The sequence below is a fragment of the Neofelis nebulosa genome, chromosome 9 (genome assembly GCF_028018385.1).
Source record: "Neofelis nebulosa isolate mNeoNeb1 chromosome 9, mNeoNeb1.pri, whole genome shotgun sequence".
In the NCBI taxonomy this organism is placed as follows: domain Eukaryota; kingdom Metazoa; phylum Chordata; class Mammalia; order Carnivora; family Felidae; genus Neofelis; species Neofelis nebulosa.
In genome coordinates this window covers 91,385,718-91,410,064 of record NC_080790.1, presented here as the reverse complement: position 1 = coordinate 91,410,064, position 24,347 = coordinate 91,385,718, and the positions used below count along the sequence as shown (strand labels likewise).

Sequence of the window (24,347 nt, the reverse complement as noted above, 5' to 3'; positions counted from 1 at the left end):
GGATGCTTAACCGACTGAGCCATCCAGCTGCCCTAAAATCACCAGTCTTTAAAAAGGACTACTCAACATAACATAAAACATGTCATTCTGGTTCTTATCAGTGTGCTCTGCAGGGCCACCATGTCTCACAGGACACACTCTGACACTACATCCACCCTGGGAACCCCAGGTGCATGGGCTGGTCACCACACACGATAGCCATGGCGATGGGGACACAAGGCCACTCTAGTTATGAGTCCTTGTTCAAGATACAATGCCAACCGGGGTCCTAGCCTTGGGCTTCAAAAGTCAATACTACATTCATTCATTCAACAAGTACTGCCAGACATACTGCGCAATGATCTTGCTCTCAGGAGCACATATTCTGATGGAAGTGGACATGCCAGAAACAAATACATGGTGTGGAGGCATGACAAGTGCTAAGAGAAAACCCCACATAACTGAACTCAAGTCTGCCTGCCTGATGTACAGCAAACACAATCACTCAGCATGGAGTTATGTGTCAAGGAGAGATAGCCAAAGGAGGAGATGGAGATGGGAGGGCAGGACTCTAACCTCCCTCCCCCCAAGGAGAAGAGTCAGGGATGTTTACAGGCAAACAAAAAAGATCTTGGTGAAAAGTTACAGCTGCACTTACTAGTGCTATTAACACTCAGGTTACTGGTTTCACCAGGAGGCGACAGATAGCTGAGGGAGTTCCTATTTCGGTTGGGGTGAATAGGGAAAGCTTCTCTGTCCACTGACATTTGAACAGAGATCTGAACAAAGCAGGGCAAGGAGCACTGAGCCTGTCTGGATGTGAACATTCCAGGCAAAGGGAGGAGCAGGTGCAAAGGTCCAGAGCCTGGCCAGGCTGGGGATGGCTGGAATGGCCAGAGACCTGGGGCTGGGGGGGCATGGCAGTGAGAAGCCCACTGAAAGAAAGTTACAGCTGACACGCTGGCTGGGTGCCACCGAGGGCAGGGGGCAACTAGATCCTGCAGAGCCTTGGAGGCCTCTGTAGGAACTCTGCCTGGTACTCTTAGGGCTGTGAAAGGCCTGGAGGGCTCCGAGTAGAAGGGCCAGCACCTCAACCATGTTGGGAAAGCACTGCTGCCACTCCTGCACTGAGAACATAGCCCAGGAGGAAACAAGGACACTGTAGGGCACAGAGGATGAGAGTGGGAGTGAGAAGAGGCTGGGTTCTGCATCCCTTCTGAGGCTGAGCTAGCGGGTTCACTTGCAGACACTGTGGGGGCATCCACCACAACACCAACATTTTGGACTTCAGCCAGTGACATGAGTGAACACAAGGGAAGGCAGGTGAGGGTGTCCAGATAACCCTCTGCAGGTACTTTGGTAAAAAGGGGCAGAAGCAGGGCCAGGGCTCCTTTACCTTTGGATTCAGGCGGCAGTGAGGGCCTGGGAGAAGGGAGGGTCTGGGCGTTGTGGCACATGCACGGTCACAGGTGGCTGGTTCACTTGGCTAGAGCATAAGCTAGTTCTGAGGTGGGGTGGGGTGGGGTGGGGTGGGTGTAGGGCTGTGGACAGGACCTCACCGCACAGGGGCAGGTGTGCAGGAGCCACAGGATTTAACCAAGACTGAGGATCTGTCAGGCAAGAGGAAGCAAACTGTGGCTTTGTGTAAGAGAATGACCGTAGGGCAAGGGGGGTCGTAACACTTGGAGTCAGTGGATGGCAGGGAGGGAGCTGCAAAGCCAGGAGCATGGTCAGGGATGGAGGTGTGACTCCCACTGGGACCTCCCACCTCCCAGGGAACAAGAGGTGGCCTGGACATTTCATCCTGTTTGGGCTCAGTTCAGGAGCCCTCTAAACAGACTTGACTACTATAATGAAAATATTTCTGCAGATTCTCATACTTAATTTCTTCTAGCTCTGAACAGAACTATTCTGGAGTAGCTGGTGTTTGGCTGAGCCTTTTCTCTGTCTCCTGCTTCGTTCTAGCCTTGCCTTCCCATCCCATCACCCTCCATGCTGGCTGCCCAGCCACCAGTTCTTACTGATTGACCTTGCTGGCTGAATTCAACTGTGGGCTTTCATCAAGCAGAACAGCTATGGCCTTCTTTTTTTTGGTCTTTGCAGCCTATTGAAGCCCAAATATTTTCTTTTCCCCCAGAGTGATTTATTTAAAAATATAGATCATATCATGCTCTTGATTAAAATCTTCAGATAGCTTCTAACTGCCATCAGAAATAAAATAAAATCCCAGGGCACCTGGGTGGCTTAGTCGGTTAAGCATCCAACTTCAGCTCAGGTCATGATCTCATGGTTCGTGTGTTTCAGCCCTGTGTCAGGCTCTGTGCTGATAGCTCAAAGCCTGGAGCCTACTAAGGATTCTGTGTCTCCCTCTCTCTCTGCCCCTCCCCACTCATTCTATGTATCTCTCTCTCTAAGAATAAACATTAAAAAAAAAGTAAAATAAAATCCAAACTCCTAACATTGAGGGGGTCCTGCCCACCCGCACCCACCCATCTGCTTATAGCAGCTACAGCCACCTCCCTAGCAGTCTGCTGATGAACTCCACTTGGTCCCATCTAAGGACATGTACCTGAACTGCTCCTCTGCTTGGATGCTCCTCCTGCTCGGGGTCTGGCATGTCCCCTAGCACACAGGGAAACACATGGGTGCCCTTTTATGACACTCCCATTGACTGGAGGTGCTACAGGCATTCAGCCCAACACTGCATAGGACAGTCCCACCACATGAGTACCTCTCTTCCAAAAAGCCAACCTGGCCTCCACTGGGGGGGGGGGGGGGGGGTCAGAGCCAGACTTCCATGGCTGTCATTGGTGTCTGCTCCCGTGCCATCTCTTCAGAGTGGTCCCCAACCATCCCCACCACGTGCCATCCATCTCTTCTTGAGAGTGAGCATTTCTCATCACCTGAGGTCATATATCTTGTTATTGTCTCCACTGCCAGAACGTAAGGCCCAGGGGCCCATCTTAGAGTCTTCCTAGAACAATGAATGCCATGATACATGACGGGTGCTCAGTAAGTATCTGCCCAGTGACTGAATAAATAAATGAATAAATGAACATCCTTTCTGAGATTATGTGAACACCTCTCAAATGTACCTTAAAACAATTCCCAAAACAAACACAATATACAAATACAGTGTAGGGAATATAGGTTAAAAAATCAATTTTTCTATTGATTACTTTTAGCTGTTAATCTTCTGAGAAAAATTTGTACATTCAGTTTCTCAAAGTTTAGATGGAGCCCTAGGTTCAGTGGTTCCAAATGAACATGGGGGCTCTCTGTGTTCTATGAGGACAGTCTCTCCCTGGATTAGCTACTTGAACACCCATGGAAAGAGAAAGTTCAGAAAGTGCATGTGGCAATGACAGACATCCATCACTGACCTGCTCTTTCAGCTCAGCTACTTTCTCTTGGAGGAGCATGTCCACGTTCTTCAGAGCTCTTCCCACCTCTTCCACCCGCTCTTCAGTGTCTTTCAGCTCCTTTTCATGTTCTTCCTGTCACAAAAGGTTACAGACCAATAATTTACATTTCTAAAAGAATCATCTCAGGCTTATTCAGAGTGGAAATTAGCTAAAATGTACATATCTGAGAGCAAAGGGAGAGCCTTTCATCTGCACAGAGTAACAGACACACAATGTTCTGCCACAGGTCACAAAGCTTACACTGCTCTTTGTAGTTCAAGAATTAGCAGACTGCTTTCCTGGGCATTTAATCATAAATTACTCCAAAGTGAGTTTCCCCAAATGTGTTACTGAGTATTTTTAAAGGATTTCTGATTAAATTTGTTTTGTCAATATTCTATCATGGTTGAGCTTATTTCCTGCTTAACATTTTTGCACAATGCGGATAGGTTATTCTTCATTGGGATTTATGCTTCACAAACATCAAATCTTACCGACCTTTTGAGTCTTGCTCCAATTTCTTCCTCATGGAAGCACCCTCTTGTCCTCAGGCTCCTATCTCCACACCCTCCCACCCCGACATTTCCCAATGAACTGCACTGTGGCATTTCAGGATGTAGGTGTTTTCTCAGCCTTTTATTTTTATTATTATTATTTTTTAATGTTTATTTATTTTTCAGAGAGAGAGACAGAATGTGAATGGGTGAAGGACAGAGGGTGAGGGAGACACAGAATCTGAAGCAGGCTCCAGGCTGAGCTGTCAGCACAGAGCCTGATTCAGGGCTCAAACTCATGAACCATGAGATCATGACCTGAACTGAAGTCAGACGCTTAACTGACGGACCCACCCAGGTGCCCCCCCCCCAGCCTTTTAAATTAAACACTTAAGTAGGGTACACACATGCCAAACTATTCAAGCATTTTAAAAGTGCCAATGCTGATGCCTCACACTGATGCTTTTAGTGGGAACCACTGGCACCCAACTTTTACAGGTGAGGAAGCTGAAGCAGAGAAGTTAAGTAACTGGCCAAAGTCACTCAGCTAGGAGATGGTGAAGCCTGGATCCCAATCTCTGCAGTCCATGCCCTGAGCCACAGTATCCTGCTCTTTAAGGCAACAACTGTTTCTATGTCTCTAGATGCCTAATGCAGTGCCTGATATACAGCCAGGGTCCCCAAGGGTGTGCCACCACCTCACTGGCCTTTTGTCCCACCATCTTCCTCTTGCTTCCCTCTCATCCTTGCTATCCTTAAATAAGGCCATTACTACCTCAGGGCCTTTGCACATACTGCTCCTGCTACTTGTAGCACTCTCTCCAGATAAGTGAATGGCTTGTTCTCTCAACTCCAGCACGTCTTGGCTCAAGTAACACGTTGGTGAGGCCTTCTCTGGCCACCATCCCTCTCCAGAGCACTCATCAACTCATCACCATCTGACATGCTATCCTCATGACTCATGTTTTCATTTGTCTCCCCACCACACCAGAATATAGGCTCCAGGAGGGCACAGGCTTTTGCCATGTGTGTCTGTTTCTGTATCTCCCCTACCTAGATCAGTGTGCACCCAAATAAATAACTTCTGCAGTCTTTGTGTGCCTGTGGGTAGATTTTTTTCAGTCTGCAAAATGGTTTCAGATTCTTTTTAAATTAGATGCATCATTTGGAAACTGGGAATGTTTCTGTAAAAATCTAGTTTCTGGCTTTCCTTTGAAATTAGGAGAATTGGCACACAGGGCCTGTGATTCCACAGGACTACATGGGTGGGACTGCCACCCACAGCTTCCCTCATGGCCTCTGTATCACCACATTTCTGGCCCTGTAAGCAGTTTTGAGTGTGTGGTCCCTAACATTTAGCCATGTGGCCTACCACAGACATGTGCAGCCCCCAAAGACAACCTGTCTGGGTGGACCTGTTGCCCCCATGTTGAAGAGACCTTTTGGGTCAGCTGGCTTATCACTCTGAGGGGGTGGGAGATGCCTTCTCCAAGAGGTTTGCCACCCCTCCCTGATCCATCTTTGGCCCCTGTTAGAATCCCACGTTGTTCACAGTGAAAATCAGGGGCCTGCAGCTGTGGTATAACCAGACTTCTACGAGTTGGGATGGCAGTTTTTGGCTGAGTGATCAGTGATCCAGTCTCGCCACCCCTGGCACCATCACCTGGGCCTCACGGCCCTTGTCTCCACTCACCCACTGTGTTTCCAGCCGCCTCCCCTTCTCCTTCTGGAGAATGCACTCATCACGGAGCTGCTGAGTGGCCTGCCGCTCCTCTTCCAGTAGCTGCTGCAGCTCGGCCATGTGGTCCTGAGGCACCAGCCACTGCATCTGCTCCTGCAGCTGGTGGACCTCCTCCGAGTGCTGGGACTGTGCCAGCCTTAGCCTCAGGTTGGCTCCATGCAGCTGCACCAGGGAGAAGGCCATGATAGTGCTGGTGTGATTGCTGAAAGCTATGGGGTCATTACTAGACCTGCAAAACTCCATGCTTACAGATACCCTACAAATGGAAGGGCACACAAGGCATCCTTATTCCTTGGTCCATGCATCTGCAGCTACATGTAAGGTTCATAAAGAACCTATTCATTTGTATTCTGACAGCCAAACTCTGGTTTAGCCAGAGTTTCTACACAGAGAGAGTCAAGAAGACTCAGGTCTGTAGCCTCAAAGTGATGACACTGAGGTTTCCTGCTGCACCCATGGGAGAATCATGCCATACCCTGTCCAGTTTACATTTCAGCAAACTTCATGGAGTCTGTTTAACAATTATAATCCATGCAGGCCATGCATGGTGATTTTCCTTTAGGCAGAGAGCTCATACTCCTTAGGCAGCTGCGACCAGGGCCACAGAGAGCAATGGAGCATATGATGAAGGCCATAGGGACCCTGGCAGCAGGTGCAGAACTACCCCAGCCCCTGGCTCCCCAACCACAGTGGATGGCAAGATTTCACTGGAGTTGTGGGTAACTTGGCCAATCCTTTTATTAAACACCATTTAAATCACTTTGATTCTAGAGGCTTCACCAAGAATATACAGAATTTCCTTGGCACCCTACAAGAACTTGCTATGTTAGCCCTCACACACCTCTGAGGCCCCATAGATGGGAGAGGGAGGTACCTCCATCAAGAGTCACACTTATGATAGGTCTGAGGTGACCATGTGATTAGAGACAGGGAGGATGCCAGCTATGGCTACTCAAGGGCAACAATGAGGCTTTAGGCCTCAGGTCGTTGTATCCCCATGCATCTCTCAGGGGTTGTCTTAGGGGGCCATGTCATCACCATCACGTGTGGCTGTTCTTAGGACAGGAGTCATCCCAGAGAAACACACCTGCACACAGTTTCCAGGATAGCTACTATGCTTTTTTGGAGGAGTGCAATATAATGACTTCTAAAATCAGATGACCAAAATATATTTTTCAGAGATATCTGGTCTTCATCCACAGATTCTAAAAATGCTTCAGAGCCACAGACGTGAAATAGATGTCTCATTATTAATGAAGGTGATTTTTGAAGTGCACCCAAGGGGAGGGGCTGGCTGCCAGGAGAGTCAACCACGTGATCAAGGATTGGAATTTTCAGTCCTATCCCCCAACCTCCCAGGAGGGGAGAGGGGCTGAAGTTTGAGTCAGCCAGTGGCCAATGACTTAGTCATGACTATATAATGAAACCTCCATAAAAACCCAAGAGCCAGCTGTTTGGTCCCTGTTTTGGAGAGCTTCTATGCTTGAGGAGGAACACTTCAATGCGCCCCCAGGCTGGGGCTCAAGGTCCCTGAGGACAGATATTTGGGACCTCACCCTATGTATCTCTTCCTCTGGCTATTGATTTGTTTCCTTTAACATATCTTTTAATGAACTGCTAAATGTTAAGTGTTTCCCTGAGTTCTGTGAGCCACTCAAGCAAATTAGTCAAACCTCAGGAGGAGGAGGCTGAAACATCCAATCTGTAGCTGGCTGGTCAGAAATACAGCTAACAGCCTGGGGGGTATGACTGGCTTCTGAGATGGGGGTAGGGAGTAGTGTTGTAGGACTACACCCTTAACCCTTAACCTGTGGGGTCTGATGCTGTCTCCAGGCAGATAGTATAGGAATGGAGTTGAATTCTCAGACACCCTGTTGGTGTCTGATAATTGCATGCTGGAACTGGGTCTGGGAACCTTGAGAAAGAGGGACAGAGAAGGGAGAGAGGAGAACCAGTTCTAAAACACACCCCCCACAAATGTAGCCCCCTTCCGACTTTCATGCTTCAGTCATCCTGCAGACAACCCAGATGGAAGTTGAGTCCCAGCCCAGGCCCTTGTGACTCTATGTCAGAATGCCCACCCACTCCAAAGCTGTTCCTGCTCTCTGACAGCACTCCCCAACACCCTGATGCCCTCTTCCTTAGAACACACTGTTCCCATGCCCCTTGCTGCTAACTGCTACAGCTATCTCTCTGCTCTGAACACAGATGCCTGGTACAAGCTCCTGGGAGGAGGCCACTGTGTGGCCCAGTGTGAGGTCTGTGTCTGTGGCCCTACCCTGTGGCTCTCTGAGCAAGGCAAACAGCCCATAACACCGTCTCAGCTAAATTCCTCCCAAGCCCTCCTCATCTCCCTCCCTGTAGAACTGAGACTGGCTAGAGCCTGGGCCAACTCTGGAGACCCCTGCCCAACTATCACTTGACAAGGGAAAGATGTCCCCAGAGACCACTGGGGCAGCCCATGCCAGGAAAAGAGGGCCACTGTGTTCTGGGATCAGGGGCATGGCAGTAAGCCACCTCAGCCATCGGCTGCTCCCACCTGAGCTCACAGGCTGCTATTCCTGCCCCCTGAGGGATGGGAGCTGTGCTCTCCCTGCATTGAGAGGTGAGGACTGTGTCCTCCCCCAATGGACAGGTGGGTTCTGTGCCCTCCCCTTGAATCCAAGCTGGACCAACAAAATGTCAGGGGAGTGATGTTCTGGAATGCCCTGACACAGTCTTAAGAAGCCTGGCAGCTTCTGTCTGCTCCTCTAAGGGTGCTTGGTCACCTATCCTCTCAGAACTTCACTGCTATGCTCAGACAGCCTCATGCCACCAAGAGGCCAGGTGTGGGTGCTCCAGCTGAGAGCACCAGGGGCCCCCAGCCACCAGCCAACACCACATGCCAGCCCTGTGACCTGAGGCCTCTCAAACATCTGATCCAGCTGTGCCTTCAGATGATGCTAGCCCTAACCTCATTTGATTGCAATGGCCCCCTGAGATCTCAAGTGAAAACAGCCCAGCTGCGCTGGCGAGACCACAGACCATGAAGGATAATGATGAACAGTGCTAGAAGCTACCAAGTTTGAGGGTGGTTTGACGTACTGCAACACAGAACCAAGATGGTCATTCCCAAGGGCATGTGATGCTTACAGCATTGTGCTCCCGTGCACCACACCTTCTGAGCTGTCCAAAGTCCCTCTGCCAGGACCTCTCATGGCCCCACCCAAGCTGCTCCCCTGCTCATACCTGTCCAGCCTGCTCTCTTTGACCTCCAGGGCGCTCCTCCTTAAAATCACCCACAACTGTGCCAGTGACAACACTGGCTCCTCCCGAGTGGTCCCGCGGCCACTCTACCATGGCTCCTCCAGAAGATCCTTAAGTACCCACAGGCTCCTCTTATTTCCCTCATGTGAACTCCCATCAATGTGGTTTTGGGGGTTCCTCTTCTAAATAACAAGGGGGGAACCATCTCACATCACAGGAGAACTGCTTAAGTAAGGTCCCTTCTGCCCATGGCAATGGCTGAATGCTGACTCCTGGACTCAAAGGGCTCAAGCTGGTCAAGGCAATTTCTCAAGGTTCCTTTCAGACTTAAAAACAGAGAAGGGAACCCCCAAATACTCAGAGGCACCTCTGGGAGAGCGCTTGTTTGCAGCGGGATGGCTGAAAGCCCACATGAGCCCCCAATTGCACGTCATAAAGCCCTGGGTATGTAGGGGGACCCCACAGTCAAGTCCAGCTGTGGCATCTGGGGCCAGTCAGGGAGTCCGTGAAGTTGCTCAGAGGAGGGAGGCATGCCAGTGCCACACTCAAGTGAGGGCCCTGGGCCACAGGCCCGTGAGTTAGAAACCTCTTCCACACTGCCTGCGAGGCTTCTCCCATGACCCCTCTTTTCTATCTACAGCCCCCAGCCCTCTAAGCGCAACGCACATCTGAGTCCACATTGGGCCATTACACACCTGCCATTCTCTCATCCTGCTCCCCCAGGAAGAACCAGCTCCCCCTCTCTCATGTCTCTGCACACCATGCTGTCAGGGCATCCTGACATCCCTGCTTGGTCCGTCCTGCTCACATCTGCTTGTCCCAGACTGCAAGCTCTCCACTTCCCTACCTCTGTACCTTTAGAGCCTGGTGCACTAGATAAATGCTGGAGCAGGAGAGAAAGTGGGAGGCAGGAGCTCGACACCCACATGTGTATGCAATTTCAGGGCTTCTGTGCATACATAAGCCTGTGTGAGGGCAAGACGGGCACACTGAGCTTGCTAACCCAAGGGACTACTCCACCTCATGTCCTTGGATCTGACGACACTCCCCCCTCCTCAGAGGCTACCCACAGCTCTCCTTTGCTCTTCTGTTCTGCAGATGGTGCAGCCAAAAGCACTGCTTGTCAGCCTCCTTCTCTTGTGCATAAATAGAAGCTCTGCCCATGGACTGCTCAGGGTCAACCAACTTGGACTAGGCTCAACTTCAGTCTCAGGCCTGGTAAGTGCCCGACCAGCTGTGTAACCTCAGGGCAGCCCAATAACCTCTCTGGCCAGACCAGTCCTGGCAAGGCTCTGTCAGTGCTAAACTGTGTTGACTTTCCTCCCAGCTGAGACACAGCCATTGGCCATCATGCACACCCACCTGATTTTGACTTTCTTCAAGGGTCTCTCTCAGCTGTGACTGTGACAGTCTCAGGCTCTGACATTCCTGATTCATGTGTTCAAGTTCAAGTTCAAGTTTTTGGATTAGCTCACTCTGTTTAAAAAAATAATTTCACAAGTACAAGAATATCTCAGCAGTCTGATGCATATTTATTTATTTATTTTAAGTTTATTTATTTTGAGAGAGAGTGTGAGCAAGCAGGAAGTGGGGGAGGGAGAAGGGGGAGGGAGGGAGGTGAGGAGGGAGGTGAAGAGAGAGAGAGAGAGAGAGAGAGAGAGAGAGAGAGAGAGAGATTGAGAGAGAGAATATCCCAAGCAGGTCCCATGCTATCAGCATGGGAACCCAACGGGGGCTCCATCTCATGAACTGAGATCACGACCTGAGCCAAAATCCAGAGTCAGACACTTAACTAACTGAGCCACCCAGGAACCCCATCAGTCTGATACATGTTTAATGCAGAAACTTCAGAAATTTATAGAAAAGCAAAAATGACAAAATTTAAACCACCATGATCCCAACATTGTGCTGTGATCTCAGCCCTTCTTCTACACATGTGTTTCTATCAATAACACTGGTACAGCATTATATGCTGTGCTTTCCTCATTATATCTTGAGCATTTCCCCAAAACATTAAATATTATTGGAAAACATGATTTTTAATGACTGTACCATAATTTACTGACTCATTCAGTATTATTGATGATTCAAGCTGATTCCAATTCTGTTTTGCTATTATAAATACCACAGCAATGAAAACACTTCCAGCTAAGTCTGCCCATGATGCTCAGATAAAATTCCCATAAGTAGAATTATAAAGTCAGAGCATACTGACATTCTTGAGGCACTTGATGCATATTTTACCCAAATGTCCTCCAAAGAGGTCTACCAATTTATTCTCTTAGCATCAGGATTTAATCCCTTTCTGCTACTTTTTTTTTAGATATTGAGAATTTGCAAAGCTGCTGAAGCCTACAAATTTTCCAGAGCACGTACTTGTTAAGTTCCCCTCTTTACCTGAGGGGTGAGCCTACCTCCAGGCATTTTAAGGCTGTTGCTGATGTTTTTATTTATTTTTTTTTAATTTTTTTTTTTAACGTTTATTTATTTTTGGGACAGAGAGAGACAGAGCATGAACGGGGGAGGGGCAGAGAGAGAGGGAGACACAGAATCGGAAACAGGCTCCAGGCTCTGAGCCATCAGCCCAGAGCCCGACGCAGGGCTCAAATTCATGGACCGCGAGATCGTGACCTGAGCTGAAGTCGGACGCTTAACCGACTGAGCCACCCAGGCGCCCCATGTTGCTGATGTTTTTAGACCACTCACCTGCAGCAACTTCTGGTGCCCGGCCTCCTCCAGTCTCTGTGTTAACAGCTGAATGTTGATGAGGTTCTTCTCGTTTTGGGCCTGGTGGACAGAGGCCTCCTCTCCTAGCTGAAGGATCTTGTGATTGAGCTGGGACACTTCATCCTTGCATTTCTGACTCTGGAGCATAACAGGTTAAAATACAGATGCCAAAGTTACTTTTTTTAAACCAGCAGCTTAATTCATATCATTCCAGTGGTTCCCAATCAGGACCCATTTTGTTCCCCAAGGAAAATCTGGCAATGTCTGGAGATACTGCTGGTTATCAGAACTGGGAAGGGGAAGGCTAAGGCATCTCACGGTGGAGGCACTCAGCATCCTCCAGCTCAGGACTGATCCCACCCCAAATGGCCACAGTACTAAGGATGCAAAAACGTGCTCTACTCCCTTGAGGAAATGAGACATATCTCAACTGCCAGAAGTGGCTACATCATGAACATCCAAACCACTGCTCTGAAGATCTTCCATATTTTTCTTATTTCTTTCATGGTTATGTCCAATTATTATTTTAAGTAGTCTGAAGGAAAACACCTTGTTAAACTTGAAGTATATGAATCTCCTAAAAGTAGGCTCAGGTCATGATCTGATCTTTTGTCATTAAACACCTAAACATATCTTTCAGCAGGGTGCAGGTGGTGATTAAATTGTATATTCTGCTTTTATCCAGTATCTACTGCCCAACAGATGGTGGATGCACAACAGATGCCCACTGGGTGGCTAAGTGAATGCCCCATGAGCTGGAACGGCAACTAGAACACTGCCCCTACAGTCTCTCCCCATGGAAATGCCAGTTACTTTAAACTATTTGTTGTGAATATCTTCATATAAATCACATTTCTGCTTATTTGCTTTTTTTCCACAGCAGTCCATTCTCGAGGCTGACTGTCAGTGGCTCCAAGTGTTGGCAGAGTGGGGTTCTCTGAAACTGTTTTCAGCACTACTGGCAACACACACACACCACTCTCCCCAGGGCTGTGCTAACAACCATTTCATTTCTATGTTTTTGAAGATTTGAGAAGCAGATGATGGAACCTTGCTTGAAGTTGTTCTGATTTGGATTACTTAAGCTTAGTGAGTTTACACATTTTTCTCGTGAGGATTGCTCCTTCTGTTCTCTGTAAACAGACTATTACCTCATCCTGTGCTTGAAACCTCAAAACTGAGGGTAAAGAGGTATTTTCAACACATCGTAAGTTCATGGTTGTTGTGTCTGGTATGGAAATCTCTTGTGTTTATTACATTTTATTGTAAAAATTAAAGTTATTTTTCAATATTGGCATTCATCTTATTCTCTGAGGATAGCGTTGATTTTTTTTCATAATGGTTTGTTTTTATGATTTTTTAAACTCTAATTCCAGTAGAGTTAACATGCACTGTTACATTACTTCAGCCTTGATTTTTTTAGCAGCCAGAAATGGAATCTTCCTTCAGCTAATTTTTTTGGTTACTTTTAATATTTAGTCTTTGGAAACAATTTCAAACTCATACAACAGGTGCAAAGCTATTACAGAGAACATCCACATGTCCTTCACCCAGACTTACCATCTGGCAACATTTCCCCGTGTGCTTTGTGGCTGGCTGGTACTCTCTGCATGTATATGCACACATGTGTACACACACACACACACACACACACACACACGAGACGGTTTTCTGAGCCATGACCCTGTGTTACATGTTTCCTAAGGAGGTGAGCGTGTTCTCACATGGCTGCCATGCAGCTCTGGCTTCAGGACAAGAATCACACCACCTGCATCCTAGTCTTGTCAACTGGCCCAGTTATGACCCTTGGAGCACCCCTTCTGGTCCAGCTCAGGCAACGCCTTTATCTGTCAGGCTGTTTTAGCCTCCCTGAATGTGAGATGTTTCCATAGCCTCTGTCATGTATTAACACTGAAAATTCTGACAGATACAGTACCTCCCCGCCTTTCCCCTTCAACAGTTCCTCATTTGGGGACTGCCTGATGCTCTCTGTGACTAAGCTCAGGAGATGCCTGTGACCAGAACTCCACTCAGGTGCCACTATGTCCCCCTCAGGGCATCCCACTGAGACAGTGGGGTGCCCACTGTCTCTTGGTGTCTGTGTCCATCACCTCCTTAATTCTTTCTTTTCCCCAAAGTTAGTTTATTTATTCTGGGGGGCGGGGGAACAGAGCATGAGCAGGGGAGGGGCAGAGAAAGAGGGAGAGAGAATTCCAGGCAGGCTATGTGCTGTCAGCATGGAGCCTGACATGGGGCTCAAATTCATGAACCATGAGATCATGACCTGAGCCAAAATCAAGAGTTGGATGCTTAACTGACTGAGCCATCACCTTAATTCCAACTTGTACTCACCTTAGTTTTATTGCAGAAGACAAAAGCAGTCATATCCTGATCAAATTTTAAAATAAGTGGATGTTTGTGCTAAATATGCTTACTCTGGATGTGATTATGCCTTTAGGCCTAGTTTCCAGTTTATAAGATACACAAGGGACAGAGAAGCAGACTGAATGACACTATCAGGAAACAGCTGGGCAGATCCAGAATGGGGGATGGCCTACAAGACAACTGCCAGATCTCTTCAAACAGACAGCCTTGGGGGTGAATCAGCTATTCCAGGTTAAAAAGACTAAAGACACATTGCAGCAAGCAGACCATATTTTCCAAAGACAGCCTCAATGGCATCTCTCATCCCACATCCCCTTCTGTAGTGTGACCTGGGCACTCACCCTCCCAGATGAGCCTATGTCCCTCCCTGTGCCTTGCGGGGGTCTGGGTGGAGGTGATATGGAGAGATTTCTGAGGTCAGAAGCCTTATGCCTGCCTTGTGGTCCTGCTGGACCACTCGCTACCTGAATGACTCTTTGTGACACTCCCTCCCAGGCCCATGGAGAGGAGCCCCCAGATGGTTCCAGCCCTGGCCTTTGGGTCACCCCAGCTGTCCAATCTTCCCATACCAGTGACATGGAGAAGAGGCAGGCCATCTGCCCTGTACCCTGTCTGGAACCCCTGACCCACAGGTTCTGTGAGCACAATAAAGTGGCTGTTTTCTGCCACCAGAACAGCATTGACAGTTCAATGCATCATCCTCAGCTGGATCCTAGTTCCAAAAAATTTACCATCTAAGACATTTTGGAATAATTATAGAAAGATGTAAATATGGTCTGAATATTGGACAGCATTAAGTAATTACAATTAAGTGTCTCAGGTGTTACAGCAGTACTGTGGTTAGGCAGAAGATGCCTGTGAAATATTTAGGAGCAGAGTATCACTGTATCTGTCACTTACTTTCAAAATGTTTGAAAACACACACACATACACATAGTACGGAGAGATACAAAGAAAGGTATAAACATATAATAAAGCACAAAGTTAAAAACTGCCAAATTAAGGGGGCACCTGTATGGCTTAGTCGGTTAAGCATCCGACTTCGGCTCGGGTCATGATCTCTCGGTTCCTGAGTTCCAGCCCTACATCAGGCTCCGTGTTAACAACTCAGAGCCTGGAGCCTGCTTTGGATTCTGTGTCTCCCTCTCTCTCTGCCCCTCCCTTGTTCTCATTCTCTCTCTCTCTCTCTCAAAATAATAAATAAGCATTTAAAAAAAAAAAACCTTGTCAAATTAAGGTTGTGGTACATATGTGTGTGATCAGTATATATTATGCCAAATTTTCTGTGCCGTTATAGTTTTTCATACTAAAAAGTTGAGGGAAAGAAAACAAATGGATACCTATAATCCATTTATAAGTGTGTCCTAGGAATAAGCCCAAAAGAGGAAGGGGGCCCCAGGAAAGTCCCAGGTGGGTCATTTCACAAGAAGCTGGTCTGCAAGCAAGTATAGTCGGAAGTTTTCATCTTACATAACTCCAGGAATTGGCCACCTAATGGAGAAGACCCAAAGCAAGGTCACCACACACTCATCACGGAAACAAACACCCAAAGCTGGGAGCCCAGACAACCCACCAGTAGTCTCAGGCAGTCCCCATAGCAGAACATTCGGTGACCACACATGGGTAGAGGTGGCACCAAGAGGGAGGAGGTGTGGCACTTAACTCAAGGATGGCACAGGCTTGAGAAGCCAAACATGGCAACCCACCCCTCCAGAACTAATGAGTGAGTTCAGCAAGGTGGCAGGAGGCAAGACCGACAGATGAAAACCCATTGAATTTCTGTGAACATACAGTGAACATACACAAACCCAAATTAAAAACACAATAAAATCCTGAAACCAATATTGTACTGTATGTAAACTTATTAGAATTTAAATACAAATCAATCAGAGCTGCCAGTCGATATGGCGGAGAAGTAGGGGGACCCGAAGTTCCCTCTTCCCTCAAACACAGCAGTGTTGAGGCCAGAGGACTTGGAATTCTAAGAGTCCAGGCTGCAGAGTAACAGATACATCTCCAGGGGCCCACAGGGACAACTTGGTGGGCCACAGGTGCATGATTATGAACCAGGAGAGATAAAACGGGCGGCATAAGAACAGAGGGGAGGAATCCCCTCCTGTGGAGAAATAAAAGGAAGAGAAAGAGAGGCTGTGGAAGTGTGGGATTGTATTTTGACAAGAGAAAAACCATGGGCTGGGGACTGGAAAAAAACAGAGAAAGATCCAATTTCTTTCTTTCTTTTTTTTTTGTCTTTGTGAAGAGTTTATTTCTCTCATATAATCTCTATGTAATAATCATTAGCCAACCTTTTAAATACATTGCAAATCTATCTTTTGCTAGTTCTAATTTTTATATAAGCAATTTTATTTTTTCCTTAAATTCCCACAGATTTTATTTTCTTCTTATGGTGCCCCACAATCTCCATTTGCCCATACTTAAGTGAATAAATATTTGTTTTAGTAGTAGATAATGTGCACAAAACCCAAAACCCAGATCTTTAATGTAGCTCTCCACAGAAAATTTTTCTCTGATCTTAAGAGCTTTTCCAATCTCAAAACTGTTGAGTATTATTCCAGAATGCAGTGGTCCATGGGTTATTCCTGACAAACAGGTAGTATTTGCCCAGTTTTCCATTAGGTACCTCCCAACTTTGGGAGGGTGGTAGTATCCAATTTCTAACAGCAGCTAGATTGGAGCCAGCTTCTCCGGATTGGAGCCAGCTTCCCTGTTCGTGTGCCTGGGGAGAAGGAGAACCAGCCTTGGGCTTGGTAACTAGCTCAGAGGCACAGTCTGCAGTCAGAGAAACCAATCTGCTACCTTGAGTGCTGGGGGAAAAAGGCAAAGAGTCATTCCAAGGACAGAAGACCTTACTTGTACCTGCCAGCCAGAGACCTTTTGTTGGCTGGCTGAGCAGAGTGGCACTTCCCTGGAACCAGGGCGTGTGGGCAGAGTGGGATCATTTAAGACATTAGGGTTTGAATCCCAGCCAAGCACCTGGGAGGCATGGGAGACTCTGGAGCGGACAAAACCCACCCACTCGCACCCACTCAGCACAGTGAGGATGGCCTGAATAGTGGTTTGGGACACCTGGTCCAGAGAGGAGAGACTGGGGTGTCGCCATTTTTCTCCCAATCACCAAAAAGGTGGGGCTTCAGGGAAGCCGCCTACACCAAACCACGCCCTTCTGTGCCTGGTACCTGTGTATCTACAGGGGCAAGATTGACACTGACCAACCACACAGGCCCTCCTCCTGATCAGTGCAGCCACCAGTTCCAAGGCACCTAGCAGTTTTACATTTTCTGATTTAATTCTCGGTCAATTCTTATTTTATATATATATATATATATATATATATATATATATATATATATATAAATATATTCTCCCTTTTCTTCCTCTTATTTCTTCCTTTCTCTAGTCTGGCTATTCTGGTTGTTGTATTATTTAAGCAGACATATTTAATCTATTCTTTTTACACCTCTTCTGTATCTCCTTTATTATTTTCCTCTCTCTCTCTGGATTAAGCCATATAGTTTCTCTGCTTGGTCAATTTTCTTTTCTTTTCTTTTTCCCTGCCCCTATCATTTCTCTCTTTGTATGGGATAAGGTTTCTTCCACCACAACCCGCCACCTTTTTAATATTTTTTTCCAGGGTTGCTTCAACAAACAACTCAAAGCACACCTGGTAGAAGGTCCAAACCACCATTATGAGTAGGGAGATAAAGCAACCAGAGTCACAACAGAGAGAATATAACATACTCCAAAAACACCTCCTGAAGGGTCAGGCCCTGGACAGCATATGACCCCATTTTAACATAGTAGTGCTTACAGGTGCAGGACACATAACAAGCTATTAAAATACATAGGAGACAGAAAACTAGCCAAAATGGCAAAATGGAAGAATTCTCCTCAAAAGAAATTCCAGGAGAAATGACAGCTAGAGAATTGCTCAAAACAGATATAAACAATATATCTAATCAAGAATTTAGAATAATAGTCATAAGATTAATCTCTGGGCTTGAAAAAAACATAGAAGACAGCAGAGACTCTATTACTGCAGAGATCAAGGAACCAAAAAATAGTCACAACGAATTAAGATAAGAAATACTGTAAATGAGGTGAAAAGTAAACTAGATGCAGAGACACCAAGTATGGAAGAAGCAGAGGGGAGAATAAGTAAAATAGAAGAAAAAATTATGGAAAATAATAAAGCCAAGAAAACGAGAGATAAAAAAATACTAAACCATGAGGGGAGAATTAGAGAACTAAGTGATTCAATGAAACATAATATATCTGTATCATAGGCGTTCCAGAAGAAGAAGGAAGAGAGAAAGGGGCTGAAGGTTTACTTAAACAAATTATAGCTGAGAACTTCCCTAATCTGGGGAAGGAAGCAGACATCCAAATCCAGGAGGCTCAGAGAACTCCCTTCAGACATAACAGGAATAGGTCTTCTCCATGACATATCATAGTGAAACTGGAAAAAAAAAAACAAAGATAAAGAGAGAATTCTGAAAGCAGCTAGGGACAAATGGTCCTTAAACTACAAGGGAAGACACATAAGGGCAGTAGCAGACATGTCCACTGAAACCTGTCAGGTCAGAAGGGAGTGGCAGGAAATATTCAATGTGCTGAATAGGAAAAATATGCAGCCAAGAATCCTTTATACAGCAAGGCTGTCATTCAGAATAGGACAGATAAAGGCCTTCCCAGACAAACAAAAACTGAAGGAGTTCATGACCACTAACCCAGCCCTGCAAGAGATCCTAAGGGGGACTCTGTGAGTGGAATGCCGCCAAGACTACAGAGGACCAGAGATATCACCACAAGCATAAGACCTACAGATAATACAGTGACACTAAATCCATCTTTCAATAATAATGCTGAATGTAAACAGACTAAATGCTCCAATCAAAAGACATAGGGTATCAGAATGGATAAAAAAACGAGATCTATCTACATGCTGTCTACAAGAGACCCATTTTAGACCTGTGGACACCTTCAAATTGAAAGTGAGGGGATGGACAACCATCTATCATGCTACTGGAAGTCAAAAGAAAGCTAGAGTAGCCATACTTATATCAGACAAACTAGATTTTAAACTAAAGGCTGTAACAAGAGATGAAGAAGGGCATTATATCATAATTACATGGTCTACCCATCAAGAAGAGCTAACAACTATAAATGTCTATGCCCCCAATTTGAAGTGCCCAAATATATAAATCAATTAACCACAAGCATAAGCAATCTTATTGATAAGAATACGGTAATTGCAGGTGACTTTGATATGCCACTTACAACAAAGGACAGATCATCTAGGCAGAAAATCAATAAAGAAACAATGACTGTGAATGATACCCTGGACCAGATGAACTTGACATATATATTCAGAACTTTTCATCCAAAAGCAACAGAATACACATTCTTCTCGAGTGCACATGGAACATTCCCCAAGATAGATCACATACTGGGTCACAAAATAGCCCTCAATAAATATAAAAGAATTGAGATCATACCATGCATATTTTCAGATCACAATGCTATGAAACTTGGAATCAACCACAAGAAAATATTTGGAAGTTTTCCAAATGCATGCAGGTTAAAGAACATCCTACTAAAAAATGAATGGGTCAACCAGGCAATTAGAGAAGAATTTAAAAAAAAAGAACGAAGCAAATGAAAATGAAAACATGACAGTCCAAACTCTTTGGGATACAGCAAAGGCAGTTCTAAGAGGAAAATACATTGCAATCCAGGCCTACCTCAAGAAACAAGAAAAATCCCAAATACAAAATCTAAAAGCACACTTAAAGGAACAAGAGGCAGAACAGCAAAGAAACCCCAAAGCTAGCAGAAGAAGAGAAATAAGACAGATTAGAGAATATGAAATAAACAATATATAATACAAAAAAAAAAAACCCAGTAGAACAGATCAATTAATCTAAGAGTTGGTTTTTTGAAAAAATAAACAGAATTGATAAACCCCTAGCCAGACTTCTCAAAAAGAAAAGGATGCAAACAGATAAAATCACAAATGGAAAAAGACAGATCACAACCAATACCACAGAAATATAAACAATTATTAGAGAATACTATGAAAAATTATATGCCAACAAACTGGACAACCTGGGAGAAATGGACAAATTCCTAGACACCCACACACTACCAAACAGGAAGATATAGAAGATTTGAACATACCCATAACCAGCAAAGAAATTGAATGAGTTATCAAAAATCTCCCAACAAATTAGAGTCCTGGGCCAGATGGCTTCCCAGGGCAATTCTACCAGACATTTAAAGCAGAGTTAATACCTATTCTTCTCAAGCTATTCCAAAAAATAGAAATGGAAAGAAAGCTTCCAGACTCATTATATGAATCCAGCATTACTTTGAGTCCCAAACCAGAGACCCCATAAGAAAGGAGAATTTTAAGCCAATATCCCTGATGAACATGGATGCAAAAATTCTCAACAAGATAATAGCAAATCGAATCCAACAGTATATTAAAAGAATTATTCACCATGATCAAGTGGGATTTATTCCTGGGCTGCAGGGCTGGTTCAATATTTGCAAATCAATCAGTGTGATACATCATATTAATAGAAGAAAGTATAAGAACTATATGATCCTGTCAATAGATGCAGAAAAAGTATTTGACAAAATACAGCATCCTTTCCTAATAAAAACCCTCAAGAAAGTTGGGATAGAAGGAACATACCTTAAAATCATAAGAGCCGTATATGAAAAGCCCACAGCTAATATCATCCTCAATGGGGAAAAACTGGAGAGCTTTCCCCCTGAGATCAGGAACACGACAGGGATGCCCACTCTCACCGCTGTTGTTTAACATAGTGTTAGAAGTCCTAGCCTCAGCAATCGGACAACAAAATGAAATCTAAGACATCAAAAATTGGCAAAGAAGGAGTCAAACTTTCACTTTTCGCAGATGACACGATACTCTACATGGAAAACCCAACAAACTCCACCAAAAAGCTGCTAGCACTGATACATGAATTCAGCAAAGTTGCAGGGTACAAAATCAATGTACAGAAATCGGTTGCATTTCTATACACCAATAATAAAACAGCAGAAAGAGAAATTAAGAAATCGATCCCTTTTACAATTGCACTAAGAACAATAAAAATATCTACGAATAAACCTAACGAAAGATGTAAAAGATCTATATGCTGAAAACTATAGAAAACTTATTCAGTAAACTGAAGAATACACAAAAACATGGAAAAACATTGGAAGAATAAATATTGTTAAAATGTCAATACTACCCAAAGCAATCTACATATTCAAAGCAAAACCAATCAAAATTGCACCAGCATTCTTCTTAAAGCTAGAACAAACAATCCTAAAATTTGTATGGAACCACAAAAGACCCCAAATAGCCAAAGTAATGTTGAAAAAGAAAACCAAAGCAGGAGGCATCACAATCCCGGATATCAAGCTGTATTACAAAGCTGTAATCATCAAGACAGTATGGTATTGGCACAAAAACAGACACACAGGCCAATGGAATAGAATAGAGAACCCAGAACTGGACCCACAAACATATGGTCAACTAATCTTTGACAAAGCAGGAAAGAGTATCCAATGGAAAAAAGACAGTCTCTTTACCAAATGGTGCTGGGAGAACTGGACAGACTCATGCAGAAGAATGAAACTGGACCATTTTCTTACACCATACACAAAAATAAACTCAAAATGGATGAAAGACCTAAATGTGAAACATTTAACCATCAAAACTCCAGAGGAGAAAAGAGGCAACAACTTCTTCGACCTCAGCCGCAGCAGTTTCTTGCTCAACACATCTCCAAAGGCAAGGGAAATAAAAGCAACAATGAACTATTGGGACCTCATGAAGATAAAAAGCTTCTGCACTGCAAAGGAAACAACCAACAAAACTAAAAGACAACTGATGGATTGGGAGAAGATATTTGCAAATGACATATCAGATAAAGGGTTAGTATCCAAAATCTATAAAGAACTTACCAAACTGAATACCCAAAAAAACAAATTATCCAGTGAAGAAATGGGCAGAAGACATGAATAGACACTCTTCCAAAGAAGTCATCCAGATGGCCAACAGACACATGAAAAGATGTTCAACATGACTCATCATCAGGGAAATAAAATCAAAACCACATTGAGATACCACCTCACAATGGTCAGAGTGGCTAAAATTAACTCAGGAAACAAGAGAGGTTGGTGAGGATGTGGAGAAACAGGAACCCTCTTGCACTGTTGTTAGGAATGCAAACTGGTGCAGACGCTCTGGAAAAGTGTGGAGGTTCCTCAAAAAATTAAAAATAGAGGGGCACCTGGGTGGTTCAGTCGGTTGAGCATCTGATTTCAGCTGAGGTCATGATCTCATGCCCTGTGAGTTCGAGTACTGCGTCAGGCTCTGTGATGACAGCTCAGAGCCTGCAGCCTGCTTCGGTTTCTGTGTCTCCATCTCTCTCTGCCCCTTCCCCACTTGTTTTCATTCTCTTTCTCTCTCTCTCTCTCCCCCACCCCAAAAGTAAATAAACGTCAAAAAAATGTTTTTTTTTTTTTATTTAAAAATAGTATTACCCTAGGACCCAGTAATAGCACTACTAGGAATTTATCCAAATGATACAGGAGTGCTGATTCATAGGAACACATGTACTCCAATATTTACAGCAGCGCTGTCAACAATAGCCAAATTATGGAAACAGCCCAAATGCCATCAACTGATGGATGGATAAAGAAGATGTGGTTTATATATACACAATGGAACACTACTTGGCAATGAGAAAGAATGAAATCCTGCCATTTGTAACAACATGGATGGAACTGGAGGGTATTATGCTAAGTAAAATAAGTCAGAGAAAGACAGATATCATGTTTCACTCATATGTGGAACTTGACAAACTTACCAGAAGACCATGGGGGAAGGGAAGTGGAAAAATAGTTTCAAACAGAGAGGGAGGCAAGCCATAAGAGACTCCTAAATACAGAGAACAAACTGAGGGTTGACGGGGGGAGGGGGAATGGGTGAAGGGCATTGAGGAGGGCACTTGCTGGCATGAGCACTGGGTGTTGTATGTAAGCGATGAATCATCAGAATCTACCCCCAAAACCAAGAGCACACTGTATATACTGTATGTTAGCTAACTTGAGAATAAATTATGTTTAAAATAAATAAAATAAATAAATAAATAAATAAATAAATAAAATCAGTCAACCACTCAATCAATAACAATAAAAAAAATAGAAACATAATACTAGCTCCAGTCTCTGGCCTGACAGGTAAAGAGCTCTATCTCCCCAATAAGAAAATGGCTGAGCAAATTGAAATCAATAACTCCTCTTAGAATCCATCAGAGAATTGCAGTCATAGGGCAAACCAATGCCCTAATAACTGGAAAGACAGGCTAAGTGCTCACAGCTTACCAGGAACAGAGGCTGGAGCCTGAAACAGGAAGGGAAAGGGGACCCATAAGGATGAACACTGGAGGCCACGCCTGGCTGGCGTGAGAGTTAAAAAGTCATGGTCTCAGGGGAGCCCTAAACTTTCCTGAGACATACCAGGGTCTTGCCCTCAACAACAGAGAAAATCCCCTCAGGCTTCTAGCAAGTGGGAACAGAGTAATGGTGATGGACTGAACTGTGTGTTCCCTCCAAATTAGTGTGTCAAGGCTCCTAAACCCCCAATGTGACTATATTTGGAGTTAAGACTTTCAGGAGGTAATTAAGGTTAAATAAACTCATATGGGTGGGGTCCTAATCTGACAAGACTGTGACCTTTTAAGAAGAAGTAGAGCCCTGTCTCTCTCCCTCTTAGTGCCCATGCGGAAGAAAGGCCATGTGAGGACACAGTGAGAAGGCAGCTGTCTGTAAGCCAGGAATTAGGGCTCTCACTAGCAACCAAATCAGTCGGGGCTTGTCCTGGACTTCTGGCCTCCAGAACTATGAGACAATAAATTATTGTCGTTTAAGTGCTCCAGCCTATGGCATTTTGTTACAGCAGCTGAAGACACTAACGCAGTGGCCATTCTGAGGGATACTTGGAGCGTTCTGTTCCCCTCCTGCCCAAGAGAAACTACTTTATCAGAGCTTAACCAACCCCAGCCCATCCAGCCTTTCTGTCTCAGCACACACCACCTCTCAGAGTGGCTAAAGTAATAGTGCCAACACCTAATGCTGGCAAGGATGTGAAGAAAATAGATCGCTGGGTGAGAATGTAAACTGTTAAAGCCACTCTGGATAACAGTTGGGCCTTTTCATACAGAACTAAACATGTAACTACCATTTGCACTTTTGGTGAAATGAAAACTTATGTTCATAAAAAAAACCTACATAGGAATGTTCACAGCAGCTTTATTTGTGATAGGCCAA

The 24,347-nt window shown here is 45.0% G+C and overlaps 1 protein-coding gene across 8 annotated transcripts in view; it reads right to left on the bottom strand.

Annotated features, from left to right (window-relative positions):
- NINL (ninein like) overlaps positions 1–24,347 on the bottom strand; it is a 205,455-nt gene that overhangs the window by 1,410 nt on the left and 179,698 nt on the right. For 4 of the 8 annotated variants that reach the window (XM_058684663.1, XM_058684661.1, XM_058684662.1 and 1 more), the window contains 4 exons: positions 11,571–11,729; positions 10,227–10,340; positions 5,571–5,780; positions 3,363–3,476 (listed from right to left, as the gene is read on the bottom strand). In XM_058684663.1, coding sequence (XP_058540646.1) covers positions 3,363–3,476; positions 5,571–5,780; positions 10,227–10,340; positions 11,571–11,729 — 597 coding nt within the window. Of the gene's footprint in view, positions 1–3,362; positions 3,477–5,570; positions 5,875–10,226; positions 10,341–11,570; positions 11,730–24,347 lie in introns of those variants that run through there. The other 4 variants (XM_058684665.1, XM_058684666.1, XM_058684667.1 and 1 more) reach the window with 4 other exon arrangements.